Here is a 22,206-nt window from a genome sequence, read left to right as displayed (position 1 = left end):
TTGAAATAATAATCATAATTATAATCATACTTTAGGACCGCATGCATGCAGAGCGGAGAAATACCCGACATGTGTTTAGACATGGGAACCCTTTGATTTTTGGATAAATTAACTGCAGTGACATCAACCCTTATGCACACGCCAGCCACCCTGGAGAAATAAACAGCAAATGCACACAGCTTTATCCAAGTCCAACTAAAGAAAATAAACCGGCTTGGAATCTTTGCCAAGTTAGGAGGGGAAGAAGCACAAAGAGACCTTTCAGATAATCAATCACCCTCTCTCTGCAAAGTTTATAGAAATATGACTATTTAATTGCCTTAAGCAAGGCTTTACACACTTTTTAAACAAGAGAAACAGCTGAGAGTGTATCTGGAACGCAAAAGATATTACTACTTGTATTGTGTCATAAGTAGGAACATTATGGATCCCAAATCAAACTTTTTTTAAACTTTGGCTGTGAAACTTGGCTGAGAAAAAGATTTGTGGCTAGAGCTGAGACCTGAAAGCTTCTGATCCAGACTTTTAAATGTCGATCCATATAAACCGTGCCTCAAACAAGATGATCACAACCATATGTTGCAGATGGAAAAACAGAAGCCACTCAGTGCTCTTTATGTTATTGACTGAATAAACAGTGGGTCTGTTGTGTGTCCTAAATGGTATCGGACAAAGACTCCCACTAGAGGGGGAAAAGTCTGTGTCAAACTGTCAAGTCCAGAGTCTCAATCGCACAATACTCTCCTCAGACACGGACGCCTTGTCTGGAACATTCCAGAAAATACTCAGCTGATATGAATGAGTGCATTGACCTCTGAAATGGGACGCCCTCGCTCCCATCTTTGCCACTCACTCACACTACCCCATCCGTGTACATATACACTTACCATGAATACCTGCTAGCAAATGGCACTTTGGGTGTCACCAAAAAGCCTAAGGTTCGTTTGTGTTGCAGAAACCCATTTCAGTAGCATCTGACATGCACCTTAGTTACCTGCGTACCTTGGTTACAAAGACAACAGACACCACTTATCCCCAAAAGCAACAGAGAGGGCCAGTGAACTTGAAGAACAATCATCTAAAGAGCTTTTTGTTGCTATAAACACTTTGGAAAGAATATGTCTGCCTCTCTGTCTCTTCTTTAGTACGTATTTGATAGCTGATAGGCTTCGCTGCTGTTTTGTTTTCCGTCCTCCGCCACACGCCACCACACCGTCTTGCCTGCCCAACTCTCAGATTTTATTGTCTCTACTTTGTACTTTACAGAACAATCGTGTGTCTGTTAAGCTTGTATCTACATTCAACTTGCTACAGTTAAACTCCATGCCTTCTCTTTTCTGGTGTTGTCTTTATAAAAAAGATCTGTGATGTTGGTAGATGATGTTTTTCAACCTCCAAGATGAATCTCTCGTCGTCCGCGGTGTTGAAAAGGAGACATGCGATATTGGGAGGGGGGTGTTTTGGTAAATTGACTGGATAGTCTTGCTGTTTCATTTCCTGCACGGCTGTCCGAACGCCCCACTGCTCACGTTAAAATAGACCTTGTTCGTATCTTTAGCGGAGTGGAGAGCCGCACGCTTCTGGGACACGCCGTGGCGCTGCTGGATTATCAAACTTTGACTTGAATGGCGCGCTTGGTGGAAATTAGGGGTGAGCGATGATGAGAATGGAATACATATGGAGAGGAAGGCACATATAAGTGAGATGAAATTAGAAACACAAGCTGAGTTCTTGTGGCGACACCACTGCTCAGTAATAATGTTGGCAGGATTCTAAAACAACCATGAATATTGACAAGTATGCTATGACAAGGCGAGAATATAGATCCCCCATTGCCATCTCTTTCAATGTCTTTCCATTTTCATATTCAGTAATCATTTATAGTATGTGCAAGAAACAAACAAGACAAAAGGCAAGAAAAGTAAAATGATGAGCCGAGAGAGACAATTACCGCCTGTCTTTGTCCATCTCACTGTCATTCTCTCGTTTTTTTCAACTCCATCTCAGGAAGTGGATGTCATATGGTGCTCAGCGGGCTCCCTCAGCTCTTCCCAACTAGACATCAAACACAGATCTCATATCTGGGATATTGTCCAGGAAGACAGGCACACACTTGCATAGATTGACTCACACACTCAGACACACACACACACATGCAGGTTTTTAACTGCAAGCCTGTTAACAATAAGACACCATCTGTCTCTTGAGATGCTGACCAAGAGGGCCCAGACTCAAACACGATATGATCAAATCAGACAGCAACGTGTCCTCAGCGGTGTCAATCACCTTTTCTCTAAGCTGCATCTTCTACACAACAATTTCAAGCCATGTTGTGGTGAATGGGAGCATCTGTATATTAGGGCTGCGCAATTAATCGCAATTGTATCAAAATCGCAAAATGGACTAGCGCAATATCCACAAGTGGGGGGACATTTGTTAATGGCAAAATATGTGTCAAACTAAAATAATTAAGTAGCCTATTGTGGTGCTGCAGAGATGTCCCAGCCTACAACTTGTATCCTATGGACTAAAGAAAAAATCTTTGTTTGGTACAAAATCACACTATAATCATTTTAATTTCTTTTAGTTTTAATTATTTTCAATGAAAATGAAAATAATAATACAAAAGTGAGCATTCCCTCCAATATTGTGAATCATATCACAATCGCAATATCAGTCAAAAATAATTGCAATAAGATATTTTACTCATATTGTGCAGCTCTACTGTATATGCCTGCATGCATTTATGAATGTGTGCATGAGTGAGGTTACCATGATGTGAATAGGGGACTGTGTTTCCAAGGCAACAGCCAGTCCTAGTACAGATATTTAAGTTGACTGCATATGCCATGACAAGTCAAAGGACTTCAGGGAACACGCTGGCTTTAATGTGTATGCGTGTTTGTATATGTATGTATGTGTGAATGAATGAATGTGTGTGTGTGTGTGTGTGTGTGTGTGTGTGTGTGTGTGTGTGTGTGTGTGAGATAAGAGCATCTTGTTTTTCTTGTTAACTGGAAACCACATGTAACTGATGGAAATCTATTAAACCAAACCACACACAGCTGCCTTTCCTTTTAAAGCCGTAGATTTTAAAAGGACATTAACAACTGTTATTCCCACTCTCCCACGCTTTGTATATGATCATGTTTACAGCAAAAGTAAACAGGATGTTGTTGTTCTATCAGCTACACACATATACTGTAGTATACTTGTAATACCTTGTATTAAATGATAACTCAAACCTTTTAAAAAAAAGCACCCTGGCCTTTTATGCTACTATTATCTGGTGAATTAGTTATATCTGACTTGTAAATTGTCCTCATACCAGTCATTTAGTCATCTGTCATGCTACTCCTTCTCTTTGTCCAGCACAGTATATTAAGGATGTTTGTAATGGCCTGAAACAAAATACAGGAAAATGTAAATGCTTTGTACTGGCATTATGGTTAAGCACTGCTCACAGATCAGCTTTGATTTAAGCTAGATGGACACAAAATGAGGCTGCCATGTAAGCGCTGGCACAAAGTGCTGAGTGAGAATGGGCTTGCGCTGGTCTTCGATCAGCTTTGATTTGAGGCACGTGGGGAGATAGTGCTCCTGCCAAGTATTGTGCAGGATGAGGAATGAGAGCGTGTGTGTGCTGTAATGTAACACAGTGTGTGGCGCATGAATGCAAAGCCTCAATGTCGAATAATATTCAGAGGTTAATTTAACTCCATCACTGTGCAATAAACATTTCTAGGATTGTTTCAGTCGTTTTCTAACTTCCTCTCTTTCCCTCTCTCTCTGGTAAATGCACACCAGATGTGGGTTCGTTAGATTTCTCCTACAAAGTAAAAGCAGAACAGAGAGGAGAATTCTTCATCCTTCATCTACACCATCTGTGCCTCAACCTCCAATTTCTCTCTCCTTCTCACACACAAACACGTAACGTCAACCCCCCTGCTCATGTATCTCTCCACTCCTCCACAGGCTTCTTCCTCCACAGCATCACTCTGCCTTTGAGACTGAGGCTAAACTCTTCTGAGATTACCGCATCACTCTGCCTTTGAGACTGAGGCTAAACTCTTCTGAGATTACCGGCTTTATTAAAAAAGATCAGCGTAATCCTCTGCTTTAATTCTGTTATACCCTCTCTGTCTCTCAGTGTACTCTGGCAGTGAGCTGGGATTGGCCGCTGAGCCAGGCCTGCCTGAGGAATAGATATGACACTGCAGGAAGTGCAGACAGCTGGGTCTGGTCCGACTGCCAGTCTCCAAGATTAGTCAGAATGATAGAGTTTAGTAAAGCTGACTCTTTGTGATTTTCCTTTATGTATCATACAGTCATGCTGTCAGTATCAATCTTTTTAATTTATACCTTTTTTTTACGCTCTTAATATAATAGTTCTCAATGTTTGGTTTATCACTAACTGATATTACACAATATGCATTAAACATACACCAAAATCTAATCTTCTGTCATTATTTCTCACCTGAATAACTAAATAGTGCTGGGCGATATATGGCCAAAATCTTCTATCGCAATATAGGTCATTTTATATTTCGATACATATCACAATATAGCATGTTTTCTGGTAACCCAATCTATTTTTGTATACTCCTGTGTTATATAAATACTTGACAAATGAAAAATACTAAGTTTTTTTATTTCTTTTTTTATTAAGAACTTTAGTGCCAAATGAACATAACGTGCAAGGATCAGATCGTAAAGCGTTGTCCAAATGATGGACATACAGCCTCTGGTTTTTCGACTTTGCAGAAGAAACAATATAGAAAAATATCGTCATGTAGTGGAGAAGACCAAAACATCATTGTTCATCTTTATCAACTAAGTATCAGATGAAATATCTGATAACTGTACACCTGTCTGTCAATGCAGTTATGTAAGTATTAAGTAGGTTTTAAAAAAAATTGCATTAGCACGGCCCCCTGGAGCACAAGTCTCTCTGATATAGTCTCTCATGGGTTCACCAACTCCTAGAAATCAGAAGGAGGCTAATGTGAATCATCCACCTGCTGTTTCATTAAACCACAACTTCTCTGTCTGTCCACTTGTCCATCACATGTCTTGACCTTCATTTGGGACAGAGGTATTGTTGAGTTTTTACCCAAGCTGTCAGGAAAATATAGCCTGTCAAAGAACCTAACTTAAAGACACTCCACAGTGTTAGAATTATATTCGACACACTGTTAAACTGAAAGCTTTGACCTGTTGACTGCACAGACTGGTGTTCTTTTTCTGAAAAGTCTGGACTCTGCTGAGAGCAATTGAAAATACAATGAGCAGCAGGTATGACACTCGGCCAACCCTAGCGCTTTACCAACAGACGGGGCCGACTTGGCAGCACTCCATCTGTGGCCTTATGGTTTCCAAATGGGCAGACACAGCTCACCTTTGGCTGGCTCCTCTATGACATTTGATACACCAGCGACAATGTGTTTACTCCAGCACCGGTTGTGCTGTGTCCTCTGAGACGCTCTGACCACACTGTCATCGATTGTTATGTATCGACTTTTTTTGTATTATTCTTGGTGGAAATCCATAAACAAGTGTAGAACTCTTATTCTGCCATCACAGTGAGGTAGATTTCCTCCTTTGTTTTCAAGTCCATCTCCCCCTCTACCTCCCGCTCCTCCTCCCTTCTTCTCACCCTCCTTCATTGTTTTGGCAGACAGTCCTTCTTGTTTTATCCAGTCATCTCCTGTCCACCCATCCATTCTCTTCTCCCCGGGGGATTATTCATGCTTGGCCTGGCTGCTCACACTTCTCTCATACCATGGCTGAGAGGCACAGATCCACGAACACACCCAGCTCCATCAAGACATGCAGGCCATGCAGAAAGGCCCAATAACAGAGCGATCAAAAAGGGGGCAAGGATGTTAAAAAAAACTTTTTTTAAATTCCTAAGAAATGAAACAAAACCAAAAGGAAGGGCAAGAATGTATCAGGATAAAACTCTAATGAAATACAATTTAGTTATTTTTATTTTTTTAACCTAAGTTCTATTAACTTTGCTTCCAGATTAATTAAATGAATCATGTATTTTTCTTTATCTGAGGATTCACCTGCTTACACTGTCCACACTACACAATTACTTCAACTGCTTTAAGTGCTTAGAGTTAAGCCAACACTTTAACTGAACTGGCACTATTTTCTTTTCAGGGCCACGAACACCTTCTCACTTACTCTTTAACTGAATCATCATCTCCTTTCAGCACTTTCACTTCAACTAATTCAATTTAATTTAATTTAGTGCTTAGTAATTTCTTTCAGCCGTTCTATTTTATCTCGCACTTCAACTTTTTTGTTTGTAATTTAACCATTTCAAATATTTCATTTGTAAATTTTCAGCAGCAAGCAGCACATCTTCTGTGGAAATGTTCCATTGTCTAGTTGCCAAAGGCATTGCACCAACACATTTCAGATTATACAGTGACACTTCTTCTTTTAGGACCTCCACTTCAACTGATCCCTCATGCTGAATTCATCACATGGTTGTTAACCGACATTTCCACTCCTTTCAGTACTTGAAGGTAAAACTGAGTCTTCAATTTCATTCACACTTAAACTTAAACTACTTTCAGTGCACATTTTTAGCAGCGAGCACACATACATTTTCTTCAGAAGATGTAGCTTTTTCCTGTTCCCAATAGCATCGTACCAACTTAATCAACAATTTCATTGCCCATCCTTCCATTCATGTCAAGGCAACTACCTGAAATGCTCATGCTGATGATGTTGTTATATCTAATGTCATGGGATTAAGGTCTCAACAGCTGAGGCTCGACAGTTCTGATGATGTTCTGTGTGTTTGTTATAACACTGCTTACCTCTGCTGTCCCTGAGGCACTGATAACTTGTTGTTGCTTGACTGAACAAGGGGCTTAACACTAATCTCATCACTGCTACGTGATGATTCAGCAGTTAGTAAGAGCTCATAGACATGTATATTATAAAGCGTGCAGAGAGACACACAAAATCTCTTTTTTGGATTTTGGAGTTTAAGCGCAGTAAAAAAATGTGTTAGATAAAGGTTGGATTTGTTTTTACCAAATAACTTCACATGAAGCAAAAAATAATTGCAGCCGCAAGGAAAACAGACTTGGATAGAACACCTGAGTTGTACAAGCCTGACAACTGCCTTCTAGTAAAGTCTTTCAACAAGAAACCTTGGATGCACTCCCCTTCCATTGGCAAAATCTGCCTATATTTCCATTCCTCCTCTGCCATAATTTTCAGGGAGTATGTGCAAGCCTTTGACCCTCACTCTGTCCTTTCCTTCTCCCCTCTATGTTCCTATTCAACCCCACCTTCTACACTCACACTCCCAGTGAGTCCATTGTCCCAGATATCTGCCCTCTGATCAGCAGTCCTGTCCCAACCTGTACCAGGCTGATGTATGGGGCCTGATAGCTGAGCTTTGCAGGGAGGACTCGGTAAGGAGATGAAAAGGGCAGCTTGCAGACAGAGAGTTCTGGGAGCGTTCAGAGTCAGCGGGGTGCAGAAATGTAGATGTTATTTGTCTACATGAAAATGACTCCCAGTCACAGTCACAGAACAGTCTTTCTGGTCTCCTGGCCTTAATACTGTATTTTTGGAGCAATGTTGATTTTAGGTGGAAATTCTGTTCTCTTTTTTTTGTCGATTTGTGTCAGATTTTGGCCTTTGCAAAAGAGTTTTCTGCTATGAGATCGGAATCTGTGGAGGCTTAGGTAAAAATCAGAAGGTTTCTGTACAGAATCTGTATAGTCCTGTAGCACATTAATGATGAAGACATGCATTTATTTGATTGAGCTCTCTGTTGAGTGGCAAGGGTTAGCATGAGCATTACGCTGTGATGTTTTGTCCAAAGGTACGTCTGTGGCTTGTTTATGAGACAGCAAATCAGGAAAATCAAACTGCAGAAAACAATAGCTATAGACTGAAAGCCACACGTGCACATTCATCACCCTATTTGTCCTGCACGGTAGTTATGTTAATCATGCATCACAGGTGCAATTATTTTAAAAAGAAACAGATCAGATCAAGAGAAACAATGAAGAAAGAGAAATAAGACGCAGTGTTAGAGCCGGAGGAGGTAAGAGAGAAAAGGAAAAAGAGAGATGACATGATGGAGAGAGAGGAGATAAAGAATTGCGGCACTGCGAAATTTCAAATGTTTTGACACGCTGCAAATCGATTAAAGTCTGAATGCCAATCAGTGAATAGCGTGGATCAGGCTCTGCAGCCATTAAAGGGACAGCTGATTCTCTGTGTTGGCAGGTTCTGGATTATCTATGGTGCTGCCATAGATAATGTATTAGCAGAGTGCTGTGAGTGTATGTTATGTATGTTTTGATGAAATCAACAGTGCAATTGTAAAGCAAAGTATCTGAGCTATGGTGGCCATTGTGTTGAGCATGCAGTTACAAAGCTGAACTGGAGGGCATAACTGTGAGTAGAGAGAGAAAGAAAAAGAGGCATGAAACATGTGTGAATACCAACAAAAGAATATTTTCCTTAACAGACCTGATGTCACCATAGCGCCCTTTACAGATTGCTCACCAGATGTGCCCACAGCATTGAACAAACTCAAACATGATCCTGTTCGCTAAGCCAGAAATGATCTGTGGATAACCGTGGAATATCTGAAAATAAACTGCAGTGCCCATATAACAATGATGAAGGCAGGAGCGTCCCGGGCAGGGAAGCACTCTGTCGCGAAATCACCCAAGATAATTTATACCGTGGCTGCTAATGAACACATTGGTAATGGTGTTTGACCCAAGAATTGATTGTGCACTTAGCAAATGCATCATCAAAGCTCTCTCCCTCTTTTTCTTTTCTCTCCATCTCACTGCCTCTCCTCTAATCATAAACAGACACATTCCTGTAGAAACGAAGCAGGCTGTTAAGCACAGCTCTGCCAGGTTTTAGGAATGTGATCATACAGCAGCAATGAGCTGCTACAGCAGATGGTGAAGTCTTATTTTTCCACTGTGAAACACAGCTGGACTTTCTAAAGTAGATTCTGTGTATCTGTACCTTGCAGCGCAGGATGTATGAGAATAAATAGCAACCCCCATTTTACCAAAATAAGAATGGAAGTGAACTTTAGCAGTTTATTTGTCACTAACATACAGGTGGGGAAAAAAAATAAAACTCCACTGAGCACATTGTGACCTAGTTTCATCAGTAGCTATACACAAGTGGGTTATAATACCAGGAAGAATAAAGCTCCCTTTGTTGTTGCCCTTGCACTGGATTTCTCTTGAGTGGCCTACTTTGATGTTAGTTAATTGTCAGTGTTGTTTTCATTGTTAATGATCACGTATGTTTGTGTGCTACATACAGACTCCTCGGTGGCATATAGACTTGGAGCACTGGGCCGGTGAGAGTCATTCTCTGGAGGATGAAGCTAAAAGGTTCCTCAACTACATCACAACACCACAAGTGAGTCATCATTGTTGGAATGTTCACTGATGTTTAAAAGTTCCAGTTGTGCATAAGTACTTCTTTTATTCCGTGTATTCGTAAGGGACCATGTACAATATTAAAAATAAAATAAAATGTCACTTGCAGTGGTGGAACGTAATGGCAGTAAGTGCATTTCCTACTAATGCTGACTGCCCAAATAAACTTCAATGAATGAGTACAGTACAATCTGATAAGGAAGATTTGCAGAGCCGATATGAAGATACAATAGTGTAATGAAAGTGTAAAACAGAAAACAGAATTGTTGGTTTCTTCTGATCAGTAGCCTGATTTTAGCAGAGAATGTCTTCACAGGGTACAAAAAGTATTGTTTTTAGACAAGAGCTGTAAATTCAGTTAATAACAGCTCGATTCTTGGCCTACAAATGATCCGCTTTGACCTTGTTCCGCTGTTAATGTGGTATCTTTTTTGTTTTTCTGTATTTTTTAATGTGTGATATTGGCTGTCCTTGATGCTTTGCTGCAAGCAGTGTTCCATCAGGGAACACCACATATTAAACTTGCATTTTACTTTTAATGTTTAACGAAAGATAACTAAACATTGTAACCAGATGCATAAATGTAATACTAAGACTGTGGTTTAAAGATGAATAATTGGAGTAGTTGTTGCTATTGAAAGCCAAGAAGTGCATTATTTTGACAGGTCTTTGTTATGTATACATATCAGAGCAAGCATGTATCTATCAGCCCATGACTGAGCTACACTGGCGCCTCTTTCGCATTCAGCTCAGCCAGAGAGTATTTGTCTTGCTTGACAGCACACACATAATTCATTACTCTATTGATTACCATAGAGATGAAACTCACAGCCCCACTATTCATACTTAATCAATGAGATGTTGTGGTTTGTTTGTTGGCTTATGTCAGTATTAAATTACTACAAATCGATGAAGATGTTCAGCATCATAATTTGAAAAATATCAAGGGATTGAGAAAGCCTGGACTTCTGTGCCCTTGTCCCTCTTGTGAAGGTAATGCAAAGACACAGATTGATTTTCACTGTCCAAAACATAGGACATTTTTTGGATTGCTAAGGTGTTTTTTGCTGTAATTAATTTTGGCTTGGGGATAAATCAGCTACTTATCTTTTTCGCTCACACAATATAGCAAGAACACAGAGTAACCCACTCCAAATGACTAAGCAAACATTCTATATCTTTCACAAAGCAGACATTCAGCTCATAATGAATTTTCCACGGGATGTGTGTGTGTGTGTGTACACGTGTGCGGCTAATTTGTGTGTGTGAAAGAAAGAGACAAGGACAAGAACAGAGAGAAAGAGATTGTATGAGTGTGTGTTATGTGTGTGTGTGTGTGTGTGTGTGTGTGTGTGTGTGTGTGTGTGTGTGTGTGTGTGATTCTGTTGAAGGGAACTGTCTATCATGCACAGTCTATCATGCACACTGACAGGCGAGGATGGAGGGAGTTGGAGGGAGCATAGCAGCATCCTCAGCTGTAATGCTGACTGACACAGTGCCTGGTGGAGCTGTTACTCAGAGAGATGGCCTGCGACACAACTGTCCAATCAATAGGCGTCAGTGTATCTTGCATGCATGCGTGCACCAGCACACACACATAATAGGGAATTGTGTCTATAAAAGTATTTTTTAACAGCATAAAATGTACTGTGGGATTTTCTTTCCGATTAGATTAACAACAATATGTAGTTACTGTTCACTCATAATGTGTGCTCAATGAAAACAGGTACATTTTTACAGCTCAGTATTCAGTGACACAGCAGTCAGCAGTTCAATGCCACTGATAAGTCTGCAGATGTGAAGTGGCAAAATACTCAGGAGTGATTTTGCATTTCATTGCACACAGTGCATTGTGTGCTGATGAACGCTTTCAGCTGGAACACATTAACATTGACAGGCATAATGAAGCGGGCTTCAAATTCATTTAAATACATTATTGCGCCACCCACATGTACAATACTTTTCTTGAGCCCTTTGCAACAAAGACACTTCATCAGGTAAAACTGCACTTGACTCAGCTGGTCCCTTCCTGCCTGACCTTGACCCGGCACAGAACTGATGATGGCGGCTGCCGGGCAAACCTGGTAAAAACATATAAGCAGCCAATATCAGACATCTGGAAGGAGCACGGAGTAGAGCCGCTGCTCCTTTACATTTCCCAGGAGGAGCTGAAAAACGTTGCTGGGGATATGGACATCTGGACTACCTTAGCCTCAAAAACTCAAAAAGCCACAGCAAGCAAACCATGCCTAATAGGTTTTTAGGAAGCTTTAAAAGTCTAACTCACTTCACAAGGGAACTTTGGTGTTGTCTTGAGAATGTAAACATGCACAAATAACAGTTTCAAATGTCAATTTTAAATAAACAATAGATGTGATTTTAAAATAGGCTGTCATGCAGTGTTCATCGTTCCCTGGCAACAGAATACTTTTGGAAAGCACTTATAGTTTTGCTTTTATTTAACATTTACATAGCTGTGAAAAATTTTGCTCAGGCTTTATTTCAATTAACCTGAACGAACTCTGTTATCTGTAAGCGTTAGACTCAATAATACACAGTAAGTAATACACACACACACACACACACACACACACACACACACACTTGTACAATGTTTACACTTCAATGGTGTACAGTCAAACCATAGATTTATGTTTCATATCATCAAGTCCAAGTCAATATTTTCCCTTCTTCTGCAAACTGAATCTCTGCAGCAGACAGAGCTTAAAGTAACCAGCAAACATTTGAGCAGCAGCTCCTGCGCTAAAGCTTAGTCACTTGTATAACTGCAGATGTACACAAAACCAACAGGCCTGAGAGACTTGGCAATGCTGCTGATGCATCCGCCCCAGCTGCGCATCATGATGAATAGTATGCATATCGTAGTTCAACATTGAGGCCCAGATACACACACTAGCCCAGGGTCAAATTCAGTTGCAGTCTCCAATGATTTATAGCATTTGTGTTAGGATATTTTGAGTAAAAGATCAGGATAGTTCAGGGGTGTCATCCAAGCTGCCACACTTTTAAATGCTGGTGTGAATGTTTAAACTCCCAGGCACTCCATTTTTTTGTCCTATGTGACTAAACATACCTGGTTAAACTAGACCACTCACACACACTCAAAAAGCCAACTATCCGGAACAGAATTTGTCAAAAACAAACTCAGAAAATAACTCACTATCGGAAATGGCTGTTATAACATGTATGTTTTTATATGTTCAGGTGACGTGTGCATCATTGGCCCGTGAGGAAGCTGCTCAAGAGGGGACCAAGGGAGCCTGGGCTGCATGTGTGGACCCCAAGTACAGCCTGACCCACAGAATACAAAGCAAACACTGCAGGGTTTACTCTTTTGGGTGCGTACAGACAAACGGTCACTCACGCCTTCCAGTGAATACATGAATTCCCTAACTCAAATCTTTACCATCACTAACACATGTCAACCTTTATTCTAACATAAATGGAATAACTTTCTATAACATAAAAATCTACAGTCTGTACACTAGCTTTGTGACAAGCTGTCATATACTGCATCTGTAGAGCAACGGGGTTGTTCACAACATTGTTTTCAGACACTCAGTGAGTTATCAGCAGATGCGACGGTAATTCAGAGCATCTGGTTCTGTGACAGGCTGTGATATATGTAGGCACAATTGCGGCTGTTATCACTTCACCCATGATCATTCATGTTTTCACTATTTATTCACTATTCATTATTTCATCAAAGAATGAAGTCTATCTTCCACCCAATAGAGGAGAGGTATCTCTGTCTCCCCGGTTGGCCTTTTCTTTTTATTTATTCCTATTTCAACGGCTAACTGGTCACTGAGTCTATATTTATTCAAGGTATGTCTTTTTATGACAAACTAGAAGTATTCAGTTTTTTGTGCCAGGTAGCATTTAGGTTTCTTTTTCCTTGCGTGGTTATCTCAGTAGACAATTTAATTTGTTAAGTAAGACTGTAATAAGAGTAAAGATAATCCTCTGTCTGCCTAAACTGTACCTCTAACATCCACCTGGAACATCACATCCACTCCACCTCTGCTTCCTCTCCTTGAGTGGCAAGTAATTTTGAATAGAGTCAGTCAGGCCACCAAAGTATTTGACCTTCTTAAGATTGGAGAGTCAATCACTCCCAGTTGGCTTTGTGTTGTGGATCAGCTTGGCCCGGTTTCTGCCCTGCTGGGCCTCTGCTGTGCTGAGGTGCTGCAAAGAGGTCTAAAGGGATTTTTCTACAGGAGAGAGGGAGCTTATTAATTTGACTGATGAGAGACAGCCCAGGTGTGCTGGCATAGAGGCAGGCAGAACACAGATACTGATGCGGGGGGAAGGGTCAGGGGTCAAACGGAGAGATTGGAGAAAATCTGACTGATGGGAAGTCACTCATGCAGGCATGCACCAAAAATAAAATGGATATTATGCATCCTCTCAGCGATTTATGCAACATTTTAACATTTGACCTGAATATCAGCTTGGGAAAATGTGACTCACAGTTCTGACTTTTCACGTCAACGAAAGCCGCATTGCCACTTTCGCTTCTGTCTGATCTCTTAAGACCTCTGGAATTAATTAAATTTACGCTTAATCGACCCTCAACTCCAGCTAATGCAATAACAGTGAGTCGATCTAAAAACTGAAATTCTATGAAAAACTTCATGAGTAACAAAAGAAAAGTCCTAAGAGCCCGGTAAAACAGTTCAACAAGGCAAACTGCTCTCTGAAGTTCCACTTTTCTGGATAGCCCAAGTGATCTTCTCCTCCCCGTGTCCCATATCTGACCTAGATTCATATTACACACGCACGCACGCACGCACGCACGCACGCACACACACACACACGCACGCTCCTGAATCTATGCCAGATATGCTGAGTATTCTATTCTCAGGAGACTTCTGCTCTGCTGTACAGGAAACTCAGAAAACTTATCACTGCCTTTAATAGAAATGCCAAATACTATTAAGTGTGTGTACACAGTTGAAGTCAGTGCGTTACTGACTATGTACAGTTGTGTGCGTATTCCTGTGTGCATATTTTTGTGCATGTGTGTACGGTTGCTACGTCTCATTTACATGCAGTTTAATGAGCTGTGGACAGCTGTGCCTGGGCAGAATGAGCAGCTGTTCTCTGATTGGAGGATGTTTTCCCACATGAAAGACCAGTAATCCACCTTTCACCTCTCGTACTCTATTTTACCTCTCTCGTCCTACATCTTCCTCCTCTTATACTAGTTTTCAATCTTTTTTCATATTTCTCTTCATGCAGTAACAGTGAAGATGCTTACTGTAATCAAAGATCATCTAAGAATTTAGAATTCTAAAATTCTGTTTTAGGATGGCTTTGTGGTAACCAAATACATATTTTCACAGAAGAAATGTTGACATGTGATTGCAGGAAAAGCACAGGCGTAATTAATAACATTAATAAATTGAATTTGAATTTGAAAGAGGTCCTCTCATGACAACATTTCCCGCAGACTGCAGTTAATCAAATTTGGAGCTCCTACAGTATAGAGGCTAAAGCACATCACTTATTAATCATGCACGTTAATGAGCTGCAATGTGTGATGAAGGAAGCGGAATATGAGCGCGGTAGAAAGAAAAAGAGAGAGTAAGGATGGAGGTGGTGAGACAGACAGCCATGGAGAATATTTTGAGAACACCAAGGAATTTGAAACAAAGGGAGCAATAAAATAAGAGAAGATGTAAGGGCAAAGGTATAAACGTAGAACGGAGGATTTGAAAGGGACAAAGACAGCAGATAGTTCCCCAGCCCACCCAGCCTTTGTTAACCAGACTCGCCTCTGAGGTTCAAAACATCCAGACAGGCAGCTGACATAATAGTTCAGTGCGAGGACAGGAGGTGGACTAAAGGCTCCGTTTTATCAGATTTACAGTCCATTGGGTGTTTGTAAAACCACCTCGCACACACACGCATGCACGCATACATACACACGCACACACACAAACACGGTTGCCATGACATTCCAGTCAACACAGGTTTACCGCTCCTGCACTCTTTAGTCTCATGAGAGAGGATATTACAGCGAGTAGAGGTTAGGGTTACCCCCCCCCACACACACACACACACACACACACACTGCTCCATGAGTAATCCCTGATCCCTGTCTAAAGTGTCACTGCAGTGATTCCTGGCCCAAACACCCCACCAGAGAATGGGAAACTCTCGATGAAGCACTTGAAATATTTAGTGCATTAAAAAGAGATATGTCTAGTTGAATCTCAATCTCTCCCATATACTCATCTCTCCTCTCCCTGCATGTGGGATGCATTTGGAGATCCGGTGCCTCATTTGTACAAGAAGTGTACTGTGAAATGTAGCCTACTCCCTCTGCCGCAATTACAGAATACAGCCACAGCACAAACTAGACACGAGGGAATGCGGCGACAAAAGAAGAAAAGGAGAAAATTTGCCAAATTAGATAAGGGAGTGGCGGGACGAAGAGAGAATAGCAGTGAGAAAGGGAGAGGGAGTGGAGAAGTGAGGGAGACGCATTAAAGAGAGAGAAATACAGGGAAATGTGTCGTGTACTTAGATTTACACATCGTATTTCGAAATGGAGAAGCAGTCTGCTTTCCTTTTTTTTTGTATTATTTATTTCTTGGCTTTTAAGTTGGCAGGTGCAGACAGGATCACAGTAACTGATATGTAGCTTGTCCGAATCTCTGTCCATGTGGGAAATTGTATTGTGAGAATTCAGTGATCCTCCATCGTATTTGACATTTGTAATCATTTGCGCTGATGTTTCTCAACATTAAGGACACTTAAACTCGTATAACCTCTTGCATAATGTCACAAAGAAGATCTTTAGGTCTTTGATCAAATGTTTTCTCTTTACCGAACAGCATTATGCACATGTTGGTCTTAAAGTTTCAGCTCAGTTTACATCGGAGTAAAACAGGAAGCCTGCATCCTGTTTTGTGCTTGTAAGCAACTGGCCTTGCTGCTATCAATAATGGGAAAGTGTAGGGCTATATATTGAGTTTCCAAGCCATTCATTAGATTTCCCATGAAATCAGGCCCACTCTCGTAAAGTAAAAATGCATATCTCATTTGAAGCTGTATCAATGTCTCAGCATGAAAGTGGTAATGAGAAGTTATAAAACGACATTCATGCATCCATCCATCCATCCATCCCTGTCTGTCTAGGCCTGCGTTTTGTTTGAAAATGACTTTGATGTTCCCTGACTTTTTATTGAGGGTCATCAGTAGGTCAACGTTTTCACGTATCTGGTGAAATATCTCTACATCTACTACATGGACTGCTAGAACATTTTGTACAGTCATTCACAGTCCCCGGGGATGAATCCTTGTGACTTTGCCAAACCCCTGACCTTTCCTTTAGCATCACCATGAGGTTAACATTTGATTTTTTGAGTGAACTGTTTCCACAACTATGAGATGGATTGCCATTCAATTTGGGATGTTCCCCTCAGGATGAATTGTAATAGCTTTGATGATCCCTTAGCAGATGTACTTTGCTAAAATAAACTATAATCTAAACTAGGTCAAATTTGATCATTACTCTATACTATGTACATATTTTGGCTTGTACCAAGAAAGTATTTTTACCTGGTTGTCTTGTGCTGTGTTTGCTGCAGGTTGGGTGTGGACGATCGGTCCCTGGAGCGTTCTCTCGCCAGGGCAGGATGTGAGGTCCACTGCTTTGATCCCAGTCTGAAGCAGTCTCACCTGCAGCAAGCTGAAATGTGGCTTCATCGGCTCTCTGTAGACTGGAGGGATCCCAACCCGGCCATTGTCGCCCAGCGTCAGTACGCCAACACCAAAAAACTGGCCACCATCCTTAATGACTTTGGACACAGACAGGTAAGAGGTAGAACCTAAGTGGGATTATCTACAACAAGCTCTCTGGCTATAATATACATTTGTGAATTCTTCACAAATGTATATTCACGTCATTATGAAATCACCTGGAACCACATTAAAGTGATTTTTCTCTCTGTGTCAGCTAGAGGATTCACTTATATGCTGCATGCATGCAAACACAGGCCACTTCCTGTGCACCCCAACATAATACAGCTCATCAGGATTCATTCCTCTGTTGTCTGTCTCCAGGCGGATCAACACCCATATATAATTTGGTTTTCCTCCTTTAAATATTATCATGCTGTATTTCACCTCTTCAAAGCCCCCAGGGATTGTTTCGCCTCATCAGATGGAAACTGCATACAAGATCAATCATATATACACACACCAAGCCCACTGATAGCATGCATACTAATAAACACAGGTATAGATCCAACGGAGAGATAATCCAAGGTTAAAGAAGTCAAGCTTTTCTTACAGAGGTAATGAAGACACCACTAAATGACAGTCAGGCTCTTTTCTCTTCTCATGCTAATGAGAAGGAAGCTTACTTTTTCTTTCTTTTTTTACACATTTACTTAACCAGAATAGGTCCTTTTGAGATTAAAAAGCTCTTTTTCAAGGGAGTACAGTATATGCATAAAGATTGCAGACAGCATTTATAGTCTGCCAAAATAATAGCTGGATTCCATTAAAGCCCCTTTCTATGTAAGTATCGGATTTTGCAGAATATTCTCATGGCATAAAAAGATGGTGTGTAGAAAAATGAGTCAATTCTGGTGGAAATATGTGGTGTTTATGTGCTGTTGTTTGGGATACTGTATCAGTGTGCCTGCTCTTCCTTGGTTGATACTCCCAGCTGGAGTTGCCAAAGTCAGAAATGCATGCATGTGCATACACATAGCGGCTTAGCGCCATAGCATTGTGGATATTTATTGTCCCCAGAGGTTGGATCCTAATGTTTTTGGTGCCCTTTTGTCTAGCACCACCACTAGGTCAAAACTTTTACTTGTAACCAAAAACTTTAAAATCTAACGGGAAGACTGTAATTAAAAATTTACTTTTTGTTGTAATTTGCTCCAGACAAATGAGCTAAACCTAATTAATTAATTTTTTTTTTTTCTACCTATCCATATATGAACAGTTAAATCAAAGCACATTTAAATCAGCTTCTGGAGCAGAATGCCGGCACGCTGCTCAATGATGCGTTGCCTTAGCTAGTTTAAGTTGAGTTTATAATTCCTTTTCTGGAGCCAAAAGCGAAGCAGACTGGCTCATACAGGGGACTTGGAAAGATATTAAGATGATGAACAAATAACTGATGATGCGTGCATGTGTTTGGTGGGTGGGTGTGTACACCATACTGTTTCATGGATCACAGTGTGCGCCTGTTTTAAATGCAAAGCCACGCACACATCCTTGTAATGAGGTTTTAAAGCAAGTACGTAGTGTGCCAGCGGAGCAAGCCGCAGCAGCAGCAGAACCGTTTCTTCTCAAAGACTCTCGCCCAGCCTCTGTGACAGCAAAAGCAGCAGTAACGAAACAGAGTCACTCGGAAAGGTCGAAACATGCATTTGCACTGCATTTCTTATCTGTGTTTGTTAGAAACTACACAGATGACTCATTCACTGAGTTCTGGTGACCAGCTGAGATAGCAGACACTGTCACCACAGGGACAAATGTCAGTAACAGAAAGTCACATCTCACTCATGGAAAGAAACTGCATATTGGACCATTGATCTTCTCGGTAATTGGATAACACAACAGTATCAGCACTACCCAGCGGTACTACCATACGGTAGAAAACAAGCACAACATACAGTTCTTCCATCTTCAACCTTTTCATTTCAGTGAAGGGCCCAATCCTGCAGCCATCTACATACATGTTGCTGTGGTAACCCCCCATACATATTTGGATTTCTAATTCAATGTAGCATATTATTTGACACTAATGGATGAGGGTGTTTTATTGGACTCCATCTAACAAGACTGAGAGCAAAGATCCTCCAGCACTGCTTTGAACTTAATGCTAACATCAGCATGCTAACATACTCACAATGACAATGTTAACACAATGTTTAACAGGTCTAACGCTTACCATATTCACCATTTTGTTTTAGCATGCTAAGATGATCTCATTAGCACTAAACACAACATACAGTGGAGGCTGATGGAAATGTCATAACTTTGGCAGGTATTTGGTCATTATCCAAAGTATTGGACTAATTATAACTTTGGACCTGATGATGGTACAAGATGAAAAGTTAAGGGATCAGTTGTTACAGTTCATCTCGAGGGAAACATAAATGCCTGTACCCAATTTAATGGCAGTCCATCTAGATGTGGAGACATTTTATTTGAAACCACAATGTCAACCTCATGGTGGCGCTAGAGGAAAAGTCAGCAGCTCACTAAAGTCATTCGGATACATCCTCTGGGAAACATGAATGTCTGTACCAAAATGTGTGCCAATTCATTTTGTGGATGTAGAGATACTTACAATTTTAACTAAGGTGGTGAAAATATCTATGAGGTTTTAGTGAGGGTGAGCTGCTCTGTAAGTAAGCTCCATTATCTCACAAAATGTTTGGATAAATAAGACTGAATACACAGGTGAATACTAAGACAGCTCCTACTGTCTCTGTCATGATGCCTTTGGGAGGCTCGCAAAGCAGTTGTTGAAGTGCTTCCAAAAGTCCAAAATCAGCAAACCTCTCAGATGTGTAATTAGATATATTTAATTGTGATCTGCTCTCTTGTGGCAGCCTCACTAATTAAAGCATACAAAACATAATAATAAAGGTCAGATAGGCTGGTTTACTAGCAAAAACAGTTGAATTATTGTGACAAGAAGACCAATCGTGTGGAACAAAAGTTAAAGTGAGTCTTGTTAAATGAACACATTTCAAGCCAATTAAACCAAAGTGTAAACTTCTATTTAAAGTTATTTTCTCAAATCAGCAAACTTGTTTGTTTACAGAGTCAGACTTTTCATCAAAAGCGTCTCTAAATTAAAAAAAATTGTCCCAATGTGCTGCCTAATCCTAAAAAACCTGAAATAATTACCATGTGTATTTTGATCACATAATGTGTGACTCACTTCATACTGTTTGCAGCAATCTGACATTAATTTCTCAGCAGTGGAGGCCAGGACCTGCTGTGGAGTGCAGACATTTTGCTTAAAATATTCTACAGAGGCTATACAGTGGGGCTGATCAGCTCTATTTGTAGAAAGTGCAATTTAGATTGTGATTTTCAGAAAACAATTAAAGCGGCAGATGTCTTTTTGCAGTCACATTTTGCTATCACTCTGCACAAAAACAATTCTGGGAGTTAAAATTGTGCAAAATGGTTGCTGTCATAAATCTACATGATTCAAAATGAGCCAAAACTAAAAACAAGTCAATGTTGTTAACGGGAGCCTAGTGTTAGAGCAACCTTCTACGTGTAGGGGTGTCATCTGTGTGTCTTCACTGAAATAATTTTTTTTTTCATTTTGTCCTGGAAACCTGCTCAAAGTGATAGTTCCACATTTCTTGTTTGCTTTCTTGCATATAATTTAATTATTATTTACACACACCACTCTCATGTGTGTACGGTAAATATGTAGCTTGAGTCAAGCTTACTGGCAGTAAGCTTGACTGGAAATAGAGAAACAGCAAGCCCGGCTCAATCCAAAGGTAACCAAATCAATCTTTCTTGGCTAGGAGCAAAGCACGTCTACGTCATGGTCTACCTCCGGCTCATTAGAAATTCTTTGCTAGGAGCTTCCTGGAGTGTCTGCTGGTTGCTGAGCAACAGCTCCCGGTCAAGAAATAGTCCGGCACATAACCTTCCATAAAACAAATTGTCATTGTCGCACTTCGTTTTTTTGTAGCAATAAAGCAAAAGGGTCATGGCTTGTCAATAAGTGACTGTTTTTTAATTTAGTTTTAGCTTTGGACAGAGGCTAGCTGTTTGTTTCCCCGGTTAGTCTTTATGCTAAGCTAAGCTAACGTGCTGCTGGCTCAAAATGTCAAACTGTTCATCTGCAACGTTCCATGTGTGTCAGCCAAATGTCTTTAGGTTTTGACATAAAATAAATCTTACTTTGCTCTCCAACCACCAGGAAACAGCCATCTTCTAATTTCCTTCCAACATAGTTAGTTAAGGACCATTTAGTGTGGCTAACGCTGCACAGCAGAGTAGCACAAGACATCTTTTCAAAGCTCCAACACCATATGGACTTTCCTCACACCAGACAGGAGTCTTGCCAGGGCTTGTCACTTCTCCTGCAGAGAAGTTGATATTGGCAGCATTGGATCAGGGACCATTGGGGCAGAAAGGCAATTTGTGAAAATTAAAGAGTCAGACAGAGTGAAGCTGTATGAGCTGCTTTAAATGACATCCGATCCTGACAAATGCACAAACACAGTATAATACACATAAAGAAACAAACGCTCCTTAGAGACAAAGTGAATACATCACCTCTTGATGATGCCATATCATTTTCCATCAGGAGGTTTCTGTCCAATTAAGAAACATATCTCTGCTTGTGGGAGTTTTTGGGGCCCACAGGGAGGATAGAAGACATTTGTTCTCTTTTTTTTTTCTGAGATGTGTTCAGTTCTACTAATGAGGCCTGGGAATTCTTTAGTGTCACCAAAGGCATCCATTGGATAGGAATTTTCATGGACACTTTAATATCTGTGCTGTCAGATGGCGCAATGTGATGTTCTCAGTTTAGTTGTAGACATGTGAACGTTTCCCACAATGAAAAAAACACTGAACACTATGAATTTCTTTTAGCTAGTATCTCATGTTATCTTTAATGTAATAATCCTTGACACTACAATACCCTGGGGCCAATTTCTGATAAATCTTGTAATCTAAATCTCTCCTCAGGTCTTATCGCTACTAA

General features: G+C 40.6%; 1 protein-coding gene across 1 annotated transcript in view; it reads left to right on the top strand.

Moving 5' to 3' along the window:
• The window catches only part of mettl24 (methyltransferase like 24), a 29,674-nt gene that overhangs the window by 5,845 nt on the left and 1,623 nt on the right, over positions 1-22,206 (top strand). Inside the window, exons 2-4 of the mRNA XM_028605915.1 lie at positions 9,340-9,438; positions 12,684-12,817; positions 17,081-17,306. Coding sequence (XP_028461716.1) covers positions 9,340-9,438; positions 12,684-12,817; positions 17,081-17,306 — 459 coding nt within the window. The remainder of the gene's footprint in view (positions 1-9,339; positions 9,439-12,683; positions 12,818-17,080; positions 17,307-22,206) is intronic.

Source organism: Perca flavescens, chromosome 18 (assembly GCF_004354835.1).
Source record: "Perca flavescens isolate YP-PL-M2 chromosome 18, PFLA_1.0, whole genome shotgun sequence".
Lineage (NCBI taxonomy): Eukaryota > Metazoa > Chordata > Actinopteri > Perciformes > Percidae > Perca > Perca flavescens.
This window is presented reverse-complemented; position numbering and strand designations above follow the sequence as displayed.